The sequence below is a fragment of the Cherax quadricarinatus genome, chromosome 42 (genome assembly GCF_038502225.1).
Source record: "Cherax quadricarinatus isolate ZL_2023a chromosome 42, ASM3850222v1, whole genome shotgun sequence".
In the NCBI taxonomy this organism is placed as follows: domain Eukaryota; kingdom Metazoa; phylum Arthropoda; class Malacostraca; order Decapoda; family Parastacidae; genus Cherax; species Cherax quadricarinatus.
Window position 1 is genome coordinate 17974210 of NC_091333.1, and position 14745 is coordinate 17988954.

General features: G+C 36.9%; 1 protein-coding gene across 1 annotated transcript in view; it reads left to right on the plus strand.

Annotated features, from left to right (window-relative positions):
• The window catches only part of LOC128695679 (protein bric-a-brac 1), a gene marked incomplete at its 5' end in the record, with an annotated part of 108925 nt that extends 94468 nt beyond the window's left edge, over positions 1-14457 (plus strand). Inside the window, 1 exon segment of the mRNA XM_053786488.2 lies at positions 13353-14457. Coding sequence (XP_053642463.1) covers positions 13353-13736 — 384 coding nt within the window.
• Positions 14458-14745: the final 288 nt, after the last annotated feature.

The following is a 14745-nucleotide window of genomic DNA, read 5'->3' on the forward strand; positions in this document are numbered from 1 at the left end:
TTTCCATCTTCTTGACATTTCCATGCTGAATGCTTATAATATATATAAGTTGAAGACCAAGAACAAACCCAAATATGGTGAATTTTGTTTGTCAGTCATCAGACAAATAATATTCAAGTACCAAGAAACAACACCTGCAATAGACCAGCGCCCACAAAATTATCAACACATGTCCTCTCGTCTGAGGCCTGGTGATCACTACCCCATACCACTGCCTGCTACTACTGCCAAGAAAAATGCTCAGAAGAGGTGTTTTGTCTGTGGACATACCACAAAACGCCCACAAAAACGCAGAGACACTCGTTTTATGTGTGAGGAGTGTAAGACACCATTGTGCTTATACCCATGTTTCAAAGAATTCCACAAGCTGCAGCAGTTCTAGAAAAGTGTCCAGTGATTGTACATATGCATATATATTATAAAACAATCGTAATAAACATTTGTTTACATTGTTTGTGTAAACAAGTTTTAGCAACATTATAATGGTACGAGTGTTTTTGTTATAATTGTGTTACATTCAACGAGTGTATATTTGACCATTGCACAATAATTTGGTCTCACAGGCCACAAATGTTATGTGAAAAAATAAAATAGTGAAAAAAACAAGAAACCATCGAATACAAGTAAATCAAAGTTTACCGGGTGAGCAGCAGTCGCCGCTGTTGCCGCTCGCAGATCAATTTCAGCAAACTTCAGGGCTCTATATCTCGGTAAGTACTGATGGGAAAATTTTTTTTTGGGACTAAAACAATCAGAAAAGTAATCTTAACATTTTCATAAGAAAAAATATTTTTTTTATTCGAATATTTTGCGACACCAGGAGACACTTCAGGATTGGGCCTTTCGACAGTCAAAGGGTTAATATTGCTCTCGGTGTCTACTTTTTTTATTATTATTATTTTCTTCTGAAATAGTAAAGAATCATTTTCTGAGGGTAATGTGACCAAAAGAATGAAATTTGATAGATAACTTAAAAGAATTACACAGATGTAAAGTTAGCAGTCTTGGCATAATTTATGCATTGGCGATTTTGCTCACTTTGACTCTTTCACTGTCGAGAGCCCTGCTCACAAACTTGTTCTCAGTGTTGAAAAAAAAAATTTTGCTATCAGTAGTTACTGAGATATAGAGGCGTGAAGTTGACAAAGTGAACCGCTTACGGCAACATCGGCGACTGCTGCTCACTCAGTAATATTATTTTTACTTTTATTCTATTTTTTCTTTTCTTTTGTAACATTTTATTTTTTCCAGTAACTTTTGTGGCCTGTGAGACCAATATAATGCATAATGTATGTATATATATCCACTCGTATATAACACAATAACCGCACACATATTATCATTATTGTTTATAAAACTTGTTTACACAAATCCACGCTGCCTTCCCCACACCCACACAGTCTTCCCCACTACCCATGCTAGTGGGGTTAGTTTGGGTTATCTTAGGTTCTCTACACATGCTGCTATGTATAATAATCTATGTAACTGTATTCATGTATACCTAAATAAACTTACACGCCATCTTCCCAACCACCCATGCTGTCTTCCCTACCCACACCATCTTCCCCACCATCCATGCTGCCTTCCCCACCATTCACGCTGTCTTCCCTTTTCACTATCAGTATCTGGTATCCTGGGCATTGCTTTCAGTCACAAACTCCTCAAAACCATGAAATTCATCTTCACTGACACTTCTATATGCGTTAGAACTATCACTTGGGAAGAAAAGAGTCCCAAATTTGCCGAGGAGTGAGGTACGTGTATTCCTTACCACTAGGCATGGTGAACAAGGCATACTGAATTGGCACTCCCACAATGCACTGCGGCCTCCCAGATTTTTTTTCATACTGCGTACACTGAGCACACAGACCCATTCTCTCACATGTGTGCCTACCAGCTTTTTCCCACCAGAATTTTGGCATAATATTACTGGGCCGACACTGGCTTACAAGCCATAATATTATGGGACAAAGTGAAAGGGTTAAACCAATTCTGTTGCTCCAGTCGAACAAATTCTTGGCTATTTTGCTAGTAGGCTTTCGGTTCTATTACTCTAGTACAAGAAACAACCCATTCAGCTATTTCAGCTATCCTATACAATTCATAGAAGTTGGTAATTTGGCCAATTTTCCTCAGAATTAAAAAATCAGTTAAAGAGTCCAGAATAAACAGTGTAGACATTCCTGACACTAAAGAAATATTTCCTCTGTTAATCAGTCATTTCCCCAGGCATCTTCCGTATTACACTAACCTTCCAGTTTGATTTATTAATCACACAAAAATAATAATTAAAAGCCCATAAAGCAGACTGGGAGTGTATGGAGGGGGGGCTTACCTGTCCTCAGGAAAATCAGCAAAAATTGAATATTTCTGCTACTTTGAGCTTATTTTCTAGCTACTTTCATTCCTGAAACTAATGAAAATTATTTCTGTTTCAGTGGTATGTATTCCATTCTATTAAATGTTACTAAGACACAGCCAATGAAACCACAAAAACCATCTGAGAAAACATCTCAGTTGCTATTTTAACCCTTTCAGGGTCTGTCCTGTAGATCTATGGCTTCACGTTCAGTGTCCAAACCGTAGATCTATGCCAGAATTCTAGTGCCGTCAAATTTAGCGCAAAAACGCTCATAATCCTACATGTGAGAGAACGGGTCTGCGTGGTGGATGTGCACCATAAACAAAAAATTAGGCGCCCGCATAGCATTGTGGGAACGCCAGCTCAGTTACCCTTGTTCACCATGCCTCGTCGCAAGGCAGCTCTCACTCCAAGGAAAACTGGGACTCTCCTCTTCCTGTCTGATAGTTCTGACACTGATGGAAGTGGAAATGAAGACGAATTCTTTGGCTTTGATCAGTTAGTGACCGAAAGGAATGACCAGGATATCGATAATAGCGCAGAAAATCCTGACAATCCTCAACCTTCTACCTCTGGTGTGGGCACTCCTCAGTCACGGTCAGTTGTACCTCAACGCAAGAGAAAACTATTATTTTCGCGTGGCCAGGCCTCTGACTTCAGTAATGATGATGATAGTGATGTGGATTGTGATTTTATTGCTCTTGACGATCATTCGAGTAGCGATAGTGAGGAAACATATTCACCAGTGAAGCATCGGTATGTACGCCGCCGCATGCGCTTGGGTAGTGTACCCTATGCAGTGCCCAGGGGACGGAGTACATCCTGGAGTACATCCCGTGGCCCTACACCAGGAATAGACAGTGAAAGTGAGGATGATGTGGCTACACTTGGCATGGATAGACCACAGGCATCAGTAGATGGTGGTAGTGGTGATAGTAGTGCCACGGCCATGTGTGACTCACCAGCCCAGGCTGGGACCCACGCTGCTGACTCCGCAGTTCAAGGACAAAGCGGAGCGTCAGCCACCAGCCCACCACAACTACCCGCACAACCAACCTATGATGCCCAGTATCCACCAGCAAACTGTATCTGGGATTGGCAGCAAAATCCCAATTTTGTTCCCAAGCCCCACCACTTTGATGACTCTCAAAGTGGAATTCTACCTACTTGTTCCCTTGGAAACACGGCCAATGAACTGGAATTTTTTGAAATATTCTTTGACCAGCCCTTGATGGAAACTATTGTCAGGGAAAGTAACAAGTATTTTGAGTACACCATGGCAAATACGATGATATCACCACAGTCAAGACTACACCGGTGGAAAGAGACGACTGTTGCAGAAATGTATTTGCTTTTTGCAACAATAATGCTTATGTCTCATGTCTATAAGCATAATATAAAAGCATACTGGTCCACAGATCGGCTAATTTCTACCCCGGTCTTCAGTGAAATCATCCCAGTGAACAGGTTTATCTTACTGTTACGTATGTTGCACTTCTCTGACAAAACCGGGCCTAACAGAAGTGACAGGTTATACAAGATTAGAAATGTTTTTATGTATCTCAAACAAAAGTTCAGCATGTACTTTTATCCATTCAAGAATCTTGTAATTGATGAGTCTTTGATTTTGTTCAAAGGTAGGCTGTCATTCAAGCAGTATATACCGAGCAACAGGAAACGCTTTGGTATAAAACTGTTTGTACTCTGTGACTGTGACAGTGGCCTGGTATTGGATATTGTTGTATACACGGGAAGTAAAACATTGAAAGATACCAAGATGTTATTGGGTATCTCAGGTGACGTAGTGAGAAGCATGATGGCACCTTATCTTGGTAAGGGGCATACATTGTATACCGATAACTGGTACACAAGCCCTTTACTCAGTGATTTCTTGCTAGTGAACAAGACAGATGTGTGTGACACAGTGCATTCTAATCGTAAACGTATGCCCAGGCTCAACGCAGGTGCTCATGGTGATGACGTCCAGGTGTTTACTGCCAATGACATCATGGCATTACGGTGGCATGACAAACGAGATGTCACATTGTTGACAACCATTCACCGTAACGAAATGCAAGACAGTGGCAAAGTTGATCGAGTGACTAATGAACGTATTCGAAAACCAGTGTCAGTGATTGATTATACACAAAACATGCGCTTGGTTGACAAATGACATGCAGATTGGCTTTGTTGATTGTGTTCGTAAAAGTTACAAGTGGTACATGAAACTTTTCTTCCATCTCATGGACATTTCAATGCTCAATGCATATAATATGTACCAGATGAAGACTGGCAACAGACCTCTGTATGGTGAATTTTGTTTGTCTGTTGTCAGACAACTCGTAATGAAGTACCAGGTAACAGCACCTGCTATACAACAAGGTCCTCGAATTCCTGAGAATATACCCAAGCGTTTGAGGAGGGAAGGTGATCATTTCATAATACAGCTTCCTTCAACTCAAAAGAAATTTGCTCAGAAGAGATGTGTTGTCTGTGCACAAACAAAATGACGGCAACAAAGACGCAAAGACACTCGGTTTATGTGTGAGGAATGTAAGGTGCCTCTGTGCATGGTGCCTTGTTTCAAGGAGTTCCACAAGCTCCAGCAGTTCTAAAACCATGTCCAGTGATTGTAAATATGTAAATATATGATAGAACATTAGAATTATACAAGATTTGTGCATGTTTATTGTAATAAACAAAAGTGGTAAACAATAATATGATAACTTTAGTGCAGTTATTGTGTTCAATACAGTGAGTTTATATATATACAGTATTGGTCTCTGAGGCCCCAAATGTTAGTAGGAAAAGAAAAAAAAAATAGAAAAAAAACTACAAAAAACGTTAAATAAAGTAATGAGCGTATGTGGAAATCGTCGATGTTGCCGCCACCAGGTCATTTTGGGTCAACTTCTCGGCACTGTATCTCAGTAAGTACTGATCAGAATTTTTTTTTTTTGTCATATTACCTTCACAAAAATGTACTCTTTAATTCTGTAAGAAAAAAAATCTTTTTTTTTTTTTCAAAATTTCTTGGACACTGGAGCACCACTTCAGATTTTGGCCTTGGACCCTGAAGGGGTTAAACCATATACAAACTTTGCTTTTCCCATCATGCACCGCATGTGGCGCAATTTTTTTTATATACTGTGCGCACTCACCACACAGACCTATTCTCTCATATCTAGGCCAAAATTTACCACTCACAGCTTACCTGAGTGAGCTGAGCTCATGGTGCAGAACTAGACAAGGACCCTTGGCATCAATGATGTAGTTCTATGTGATGGCCACTAAAAGGGTTAAACTTCTTACCACTTCCAGCATCATGCACATTCCTCTTGGGTACCATGCTTACTTTTGAGACATAAGCTATGATGATAAGATAAAAAATCAGTTCACTAACATGTAGCTGAGTATGATATGGGATGCTTATGCATGGAGCACTAAGATGTGAGAAGTTGTATACATTATGTGCAAGTAGGCCTTCCCTGCAAAGGCAGTGGCCTGACTTATAGGCTGGCTGCTGGCTGTTTGTGAAATGGAGGGGAAAGTTCCTGTGCTGCTTTTTATTTCCCCCCTACAGTTGAACCACCATAAATGAACTTCATGGAATTTGATCAAGAAAATGTCACAATTATTCAACCATCATATAGCAAAAACATCATAACAGATCATGTCTTAATCAGCAGTTTACTGTTAATCACTATTTGTCAATAGAAAAATGCCTGTTTTGTGTTAGTTATTTGTGTGTGTGTGTGCACATGCACATCTCATGTGGCTTCACATATACAGTAGGGCTCCACTTTACGGCGTTTTGCCTTATGGCATTCCGCTAATACGGCAATTTCAAATTATGACCAAAACTCGCTACATGGCAACCTGTCTTTCTTATATGGTGCACCTCACCTGGTTTGTTTACATTTTCTGTAAGCACCTCTCTCTATTATGTCTGGAAACTTTCCAAAATTTCAAGTGTTTTAAAGTTATTACATATTTTATATGTACTCTGATAATTATGCTTATGTGTACCTGTACCTAAATATACTTACACACTGCTGTCGTGCAGGTACACATTAAAATCATTAAGAGTCTCTCTACTCTGGTCACCATATTAATAATAATAATAATCTCTTGGGCGCATTAAGTGTTGTATATTATGTTAATATAGATATTTCCATTAATCCATCTATATTTTTTTTTTTCAAAATTATATAATAAACACTCTACGTAACATATAAACATGATAAATACACCCCACAGTAGAATAAATTAACATAAATATGAGATATGGTAGCCAGGCGACTTGTAGGAGGGACGGCAAGAATAAAGTTTTCTCTAGTCCAACACCAGAGAAAATGTGTTCACTATATAATATTACTGGGGGGTAGCTAGAAAATTACAGTGGACCCCCGGTTAACGATATTTTTTCACTCCAGAAGTATGTTCAGGTGCCAGTACTGACCGAATTTGTTCCCATAAGGAATATTGTGAAGTAGATTAGTCCATTTCAGACCCCCAAACATACACGTACAAACGCACTTACATAAATACACTTACATAATTGGTCGCATTCGGAGGTGATCGTTATGCGGGGGTCCACTGTATTACTTTCGTATTCCTTCACTCAGAGCATCATTTCTTCTAAAAATGGTATTACATGAGAATGGGAGTGTCCCACTTTATTTATTCTACTGTATCAACATGGAGACATCTTGTACATCATGTAAAGTGTTTGTATTATGGTATAAGATTCACAGACATGGGAATGAATGTGTATTAACCAAAAGCAGAGATGTCTATTTGTTTACATGTAGGTAGGGTGGACTGCCTTGGCTGGCTACCATACTCCCCACACCTTACTTCCTACAAATAAATATGACTCACTTCTCACCCTACATTAAGACTACAAATACATATTTTAAGGTAATTAATGAATGTACTGTGTATGTATTTTATTGATCTAAGACTCATTAACCCTTAAACTGTCCAAACGTAGATCTGCGTTTACATGTACGTGTAGCACTCCGACCTTGATTTTTCCCTATTTGAAAGCGTGTAAAAAAAAAAAGATCTACATTCGGAGTGCTATGCGAGCAAACATAAATCAACGCTTGGACAGGTTAGGGGTTAAATGTTGTATATTACGTGTGGGTGGGGTGGGGTGGGCTGCCCTGGCTGGTTACCATACTTCCCACACCTGACTTCCTACAAATAAATACGACTCACCTATCACCCTACATTAAGACTTCAAATATTTTAAGGTAAGTAATGGGTGTACTGTGTGTGTATTTTACTTTTTATTGTGTTTTTTAATGCCTTAGTTCTATTAATAACTTTATATAATTTGTGTAAACTTGTTGTCTGGCATTTATAAGTGGAAAGGAAATGGCGTTGCGCTTTAAGGCGGTAGCCTGGAACCTAACCTGCCATATAAGTGGGGCCCTACTGTATGCAGCAACCCTATTTCTATAAAAAAAAAATTGCAATTGAAGAGTGTGGCTGCTCAGCTTTTTCTTTCATATGTGATTGGTCAAATACAGCACCACTTGATATTTAAGCAATATCACATTAAATATCTAAACTAATGTAGTGTGTTGAAGGCAGTGGTGAGTAAGAGATGCTGTTGTGTCATGTCATGCACCTCGCCCACTAAACACATCCAAGACTCTTGAGCCCCTGTTCTCTCCCACCTTTACTAACACTGAAGAAGTGAAGGAAGCAGTGGGTGATGCAAGCACCAGTCCAGGACCCCTCTGGGGTCCCAGCCAACTCACCTTCCTGTCTTTTTTCCTCAGCCAGGGCTGGGGCCTCTTTCCATGGCTCCCAAACTACCCACCCACCACCATGCCTCACCAGCGGCATTCCTCTTCTTTCCTAGTGAGCCAGCACCTCACACTCTAACATGATATAAATAATAAATCTACAGCTCTTGACCAATCTGAGATTGTCATACATGGCATAAAAATACACAAAATATGAATGCATGCTGTAAAAAACTAAGTAACAAAAAATAATACTATATGGAAGTGGCAGAATCTGAGAACATGTCTTTATCAGTTACATGTTATAATGCGTTCACTTTATGCAATTTTGCTCTGTGCACCATTGGCCAGGAACATATGTATTGCATGAAGCAAGGGATGGGTGTGTGTGTGTGGGAGATGGTCAGTATGTTAAAAATTATAATTTTTATATATTTATATTTTTCTTCTTTCTTTATACTTTTATATTTATTTATTAGACATGCTTTTGACTATTGCAAACAAATCCCACATTATTGTTAAAAACAAGAGTGCAGGGTATTTTAATTATTATAAAGCAACAAACTTATTTGTGAGTGGGTGTTCAGTTGAAGAATGCTTATGGTCTATTCATATCTTTAACTCTGGGCAGCAGATGGCAGTGTTCATCAAACTGAAAATTCACTTTTTGGTTTGTGAGACATTGTCACACAGCAGGATATGTGCAAAATGATTTTTGGCAGCCAGAATGAAATCTTGGTTTCCATTGTCAAAGATACACATTCATTGGTTTGAAAATGAGATTTTGGTAATTTTTTTCTAAGGATTAAAAATGCTGTTTTTTATGTGAGACAGCCAAACATATGAAATTTAGAAATGCACTCAATACAGAAATAACAGGATTTCAGGAAACAGTGAGTCAGTCTAAATGGAGACGAAAGTGCCAGAGTCTGGGGCAAGCAGGTGAGACGCTCACTCAAATGATTGGATGGTGCATAAGGAAGTTTGTGATTGGCTGTTGCTGTATACTAATTTTCTGTCAGCTCTGACTGTTTAAAATATTATTCAGTATTTTTTCCTTTAATTGCATTTTTGTTGTGCAATATTTAGGCAACTAGTAAAACAATAGAGAGGTCCCTTGCACATACCTAGAAACATGGTATTCTTTGATTGTGAAAATGCTAATAAACTTACGGTGACCTAGTGAACATACGAAGATTTGCTGATTATTGTGCTTGTGTGTGTATGCTTAAACACTACTTGTATATAAATACCTATTCTATTAATAATTTGTCATTTTTTTTTTTAAATTTCCAGTAGATGTAAGCATACAACCTCCTCTTGGAAGCCATTTATGTGTGAGTTTTTCTTTTATATTAAACCATATCAAGCTGCTTTCAGGGTTTGACATTTCTCATGTAAACACAGCTTTTAAACAAATCAGTTAACAGTTTAAAATAGTCAGTGGCATAACCAGGATTTCTGTCTGGAGGCTTAAGCCAGAATTTCAATTTGGGAGGGGGTTAAAAAATGTTGAAAAAAATCTTAAATTGTTTTTAAACACATGTTTTTCATTATGTATATGATATTTCATAAACTGTCATGCTTTCATGGTCACTGGACAGTATAACAGAGCAAAAATTATTATAACAAAAAATCTGGTAGGTACTGTGGTAATGATTAAAGTACAGTATCATGATTATTGTAACATCACAATTAAAATACTGTATTGTATAAAAGATACAAATATAAATACAGTATTGTACATTATTCATTCAGGATTAAGTTAATATAAAGTTTGATGATCATGGACTTTTATACTTTCTCTGGCTAATAGGACTGTTTAACCATATTGCTGGCTTGGGTAATTTTTTCTTTACTCTTATGATAATTATTAGTACAGTACTGTATTTAACAATTTTGTTGTTATTGTTTTCAGTGAATTATGACATGACTAGCCTTGCTCATGAGAATATTAACAGAATCAATGGAATAAATAATTTATGTATGACATTAAGACTTATTGTGTTTTACTAATAAAATTAATCAAGTACTGTACAGTAATTACCAACAGTGCCCATTTTTGCTATGTATTTGGCTAAGTATTTGCATTTTCCAATATAAGTATAACCTGGCAATGCAAGAGTACCTGAAAAGTCAGAATAAACACTGGGATATTCCTAAATTTCACTACTTAAAATTAATACACTACATTATCACATAATATAATACTGGTTCTCATTAAAAATATTAAGTTTTCTATCATAATATACACCTCCTTGACTCTTGCTTTTACTAATGTGCTTCCAGCAACTATTTTATGACCTTTATCTCCTGCAGTACATGTGTATTTCTTATTGCCATTCTTTTACATTTAATTACTTCCTTGCAAGGCTTTTTTTTTTTAGTATTTAAAACCCCCATTATACTATTATTAATAAGTTAACACACTGCCAGAGTTGAGGGTACATATTTATTCTGTACCAGTTAAACAAGGCAAAAACATGTAGTGTACTGTATTCATTTTATAGTTTGTGTATTGCAAATTTCATTGTTAGAATGTTCATTAATACCAGTTTATTAGCATTCAAAACGCAGTATCAGTAGGCCTACATATATTTTACTCTGAATGCAGGTTCTTAGCAAAATATTAGTAGGCCTACATATGCTTCACTATGCAACAAGTTCAGCCACTTTGTAACTTAAAGCCACAAGACTCTGTTAATCATTAATTAATACATAAAAAGCTCACATACAAAATACAGTTTTCTGACTTTAATAAAAGCATTAATATGAGTTATAAAAGTTTTTGGTATCAAAATAAAAGCAAGCAATATTTATTTATATAGAAAAAACTGGAGCTTAAATTTGGTGTGCAGATCATGGAAAAGTATTCCATGCAGAATATGAGGCATTACCAGATCTTTTGGGTGTATGGAAGTTAAAAATATGCCCTCTCTGCCTACCCCATACAATGCTGCTGCTGCAGTTTAGTGTTCCCTCTGTTGTCACTCATTGTTTTGAATAGGTGTTGTGGATATGGATGACACCAGCATGAAGTTGGCTAGGTCAGATTGCTGCCCTACCAGCTATGGTGAAATATTGTGGCACTTCATGTTGTAGAATTGGCTATAAAAGAAAAAATGTACCTAATAGGCTAGTAGTCAGGTGCCAGTGGTTAGCCAGGGTGTGCCAGAGCCCAGCTTGGCTGAGGAGCCCACTGTCTGCTGGCCCAGACAAGCTACTAAAGTGCCACTCTCTCTTGTTGCAGGGTCACCCACCTCCTCTTGTCCTTAGCGAGCAGCTGCTGGGCCATGGGCTGAAATGTCCTATCTGCCAGAAGGAATTCAAAGTACTGGGCTCTCTCAGGCGGCACTACCGCAGCCACATAAACTTTAAACCTTACATATGTGATCTTTGCGGAAAAAGATTCACTTTGAATCAGTACTTAATAGAGCACAGACGGACACACACCGGTGAGCGACCATATAAATGTCATGTGTGTGGCAAGAGCTTTGCTCAAACAGGCACACTCTACCACCATGTGCGCAATGTTCACCAAGTGAGCTGGACTGAAAAACAACAGGACAAGAGCTAGGGGGTGCAGTGTTTGAAGTGGTAGACTGTGTATTTTATAAGCATGGAACATATGACTTATACTCCTTACAAGCAAATCAAATCAGGGACATTGTTATTCTAAACACACCGTATGCCTTAAATGCATAATGACTTAAATTTTAATGTTGTGATGTCAAAACTCTTTGTGTCACTTATAGTTTCAACTGTTTACACTGCTTGTAAGGTTGATGTGTGAAGGAGTTTTTTGAGGAACTTCTTGTATACAGTGTAAATTTTATAAGTGCTGTATTATTTTACATATTCTATAATATTGCTTTAATAAACTTTAGTCTCAAATTTTATTCTCAAAATATGTATATGTTGGATTTGTGGCTTAATCTACTTAATCACCAAAGTCATTATTTTAGAGTACAGTACAGGTTTATTTGAATAAATCGTACTAAATACTTAATTTGCAGTGCATCACAACTTGGTCACAAACACTTACAAGTTTGTATGTATAATCATAATTTATTTGATAATGACGTAACTGTAAGAAGTGCACAATAAATGAATGAAAACCTGAGTGTTTTTTTAGTAGAGAATCCTTGTAAAAAGAAAAAAAAGACATTTTTACTCATGCTTTTTAGAAAACTGTTAAATACATTGCTTATTTTGTACAGTCAGATTAATTGACCAAAAGACAATACTTAATATGGATTTTCTTAGGAAAGACATGGGAAAACTTAGAGCTGAAATAAATAATTTATTTTTTGATTATATGCAGTGGATTTCATTCAGTTTTATTACTGGTTAGTTGCATATATTCCTTTCTTTTACTGATGTCAGCCATTATTAAAGACATACGAATTCCAAATTGCCAAGCCTTGACTCTAGACTTGAAAGACTGACAATACTGTGCTCAGTTATAACCACATGTATTTACTTATACACACACAGTGCACAAACTATATAGGCACTGCATACTATACAGAACAAAGGATACAAACATGCAAGCATACATATGTGTATATGTATATTAAAATAACTCGCAAAGAAAATAGTTAATTATAGTTTTGGAATTTGCTTGTAATATTATGGACCTTATCAAAGTCTATTTTCACAGTGTAAAAAACAGTTCTGTATTTTCTTTGTGAGATAATGTAAATAAATACATAGTACTGTATACAATATCTCTAAAAAAGGCCCTTGGAAAAAGTTGAATACTATATAGTCTGTATACATGTGTACATGCCATTATAGGTATATATTTGTATGTATACAGTTAAATGTTACCTTTGGCAGGGATATTTTCTTCTAACATTATTAATTTTTAATTTCTTGATATTTGTTTACGTTTCCCCATGTGATGAACATTATCTTGCTTTTATATATAGTCCTAGTATATTTATAGATTATTAAATGGCTGCTTTATAAAAATATACATATGTTGAGCCATGTCTTATATCCAAGCCATATATTTTCCAATTTGACTCCATTTTAAGTGAAAAATTTGTAGATCATTGTAAAATCTAACATAATCTTAGTGGTTATGGTATTAAGTCTTGGCTTAAAGGCATGGGACAAGTGGTGAAGGTCATACGAAATTATATTCCTTGCTGTTGGGATGCATGAGGAATTTTTTATCATACTGTGGGAAAGTGTCTGATCCAAATCTCCCCTTGTTTCAGAAGGACTTGTCATCAAAGTCATCCAAGTTGAAAAGGGAGGACTCATCTATGCTGAGCCCTCAAAGTCATGGCAGCATGCCCCCTCACCATCCAACTCCTCCAATCTCTGGCTCCATGCTGCTACCACCAGGACCACTTTGGCCACAAGATAGCAATGTTAATATTGAGGAGATTCTACCCTGCCCCATCTGTGGTAAGAAATTCCCTAAGAAAAGAAAGTCAAATTTACAAGTGCATCTAAGAACTCATACTGGAGAGAGACCATTTAAGTGTCAACAGTGTGGCCGAGGTTTCAAACAGAAAGCACACCTTGAGAAACATCTTGAAAAGTCCTGCCATGTAATGTCAGAGTACGTGCCTTATCCATTTTTTCCCAAGATCTGAGTGCTGGGCAGTGTCTGCACACTCAATACCATGACCCAAAAGGCTCATGCTCACTTTGGCTTAGTGACTCTACCTCAGTCCTGCGTCAACAAATTTTAGGCCTGTGCCAGAAAGGCAGTGAATCCACCCAGTCGTGCCTCACCAGACCTTGGCCCTATGCCAGAGGGCAATGACTGCATCCCGGCTGAGCATATGCATTACTCCTTAACTATTAACAATGTGATGTTGTCTGTGACAGTGACAAAGTTGCCTGCATTAAAACAGTTGAAAAATTGTCATAGACTGAAAAAAAAATATGGCTTTAAACTGCTCATTTGTAGAGCATCCTGTGAATCTCATGTTTGAGATATGAATGCATAATTATAAGTAATAAATATGACTATTTGAACTTTTTATTGCTACATTATCAACACGGGTACAACCGTCCGATATTAGTTTTGTATTCACATATATGTACAATTATAAATGAACTTGGCCGTTTTTGAGTTCTACAGTACTGTACTGTAGCTGAGTGCAGCTTTCACACATGTACAGTATCTGATGTATATACAGCATCATCCTTGTATAGAGAGCATTAAAACATAAACTCTTGATCTTGTCTCCTAGTTTCAAATTAGTGCCCTGCAATGGTTCATCACATCCCTCCACATTTTATATTCCAGATTACTATATTTACTGTACCATATGTAAATAATTATACACAGGTATATATGTATGTATGTATGTATGTATGTATATATATATATATATATATATATATATATATATATATATATATATATATATATATATATATATATATATAAATATATGCATGCATGCATGCATGCATACATACATACATACATACATACATACACACACATATATATGTATATCAAATTTTATATGCAGTATATTATTAAGAATTAAAAATGTAACTATAAAAAAAATATTTTTAGTTAAAAATATATTAGATATATGTATAGCTTCAGCCTGTCTGAAGAACAGTTTAAATATTTAATGATTT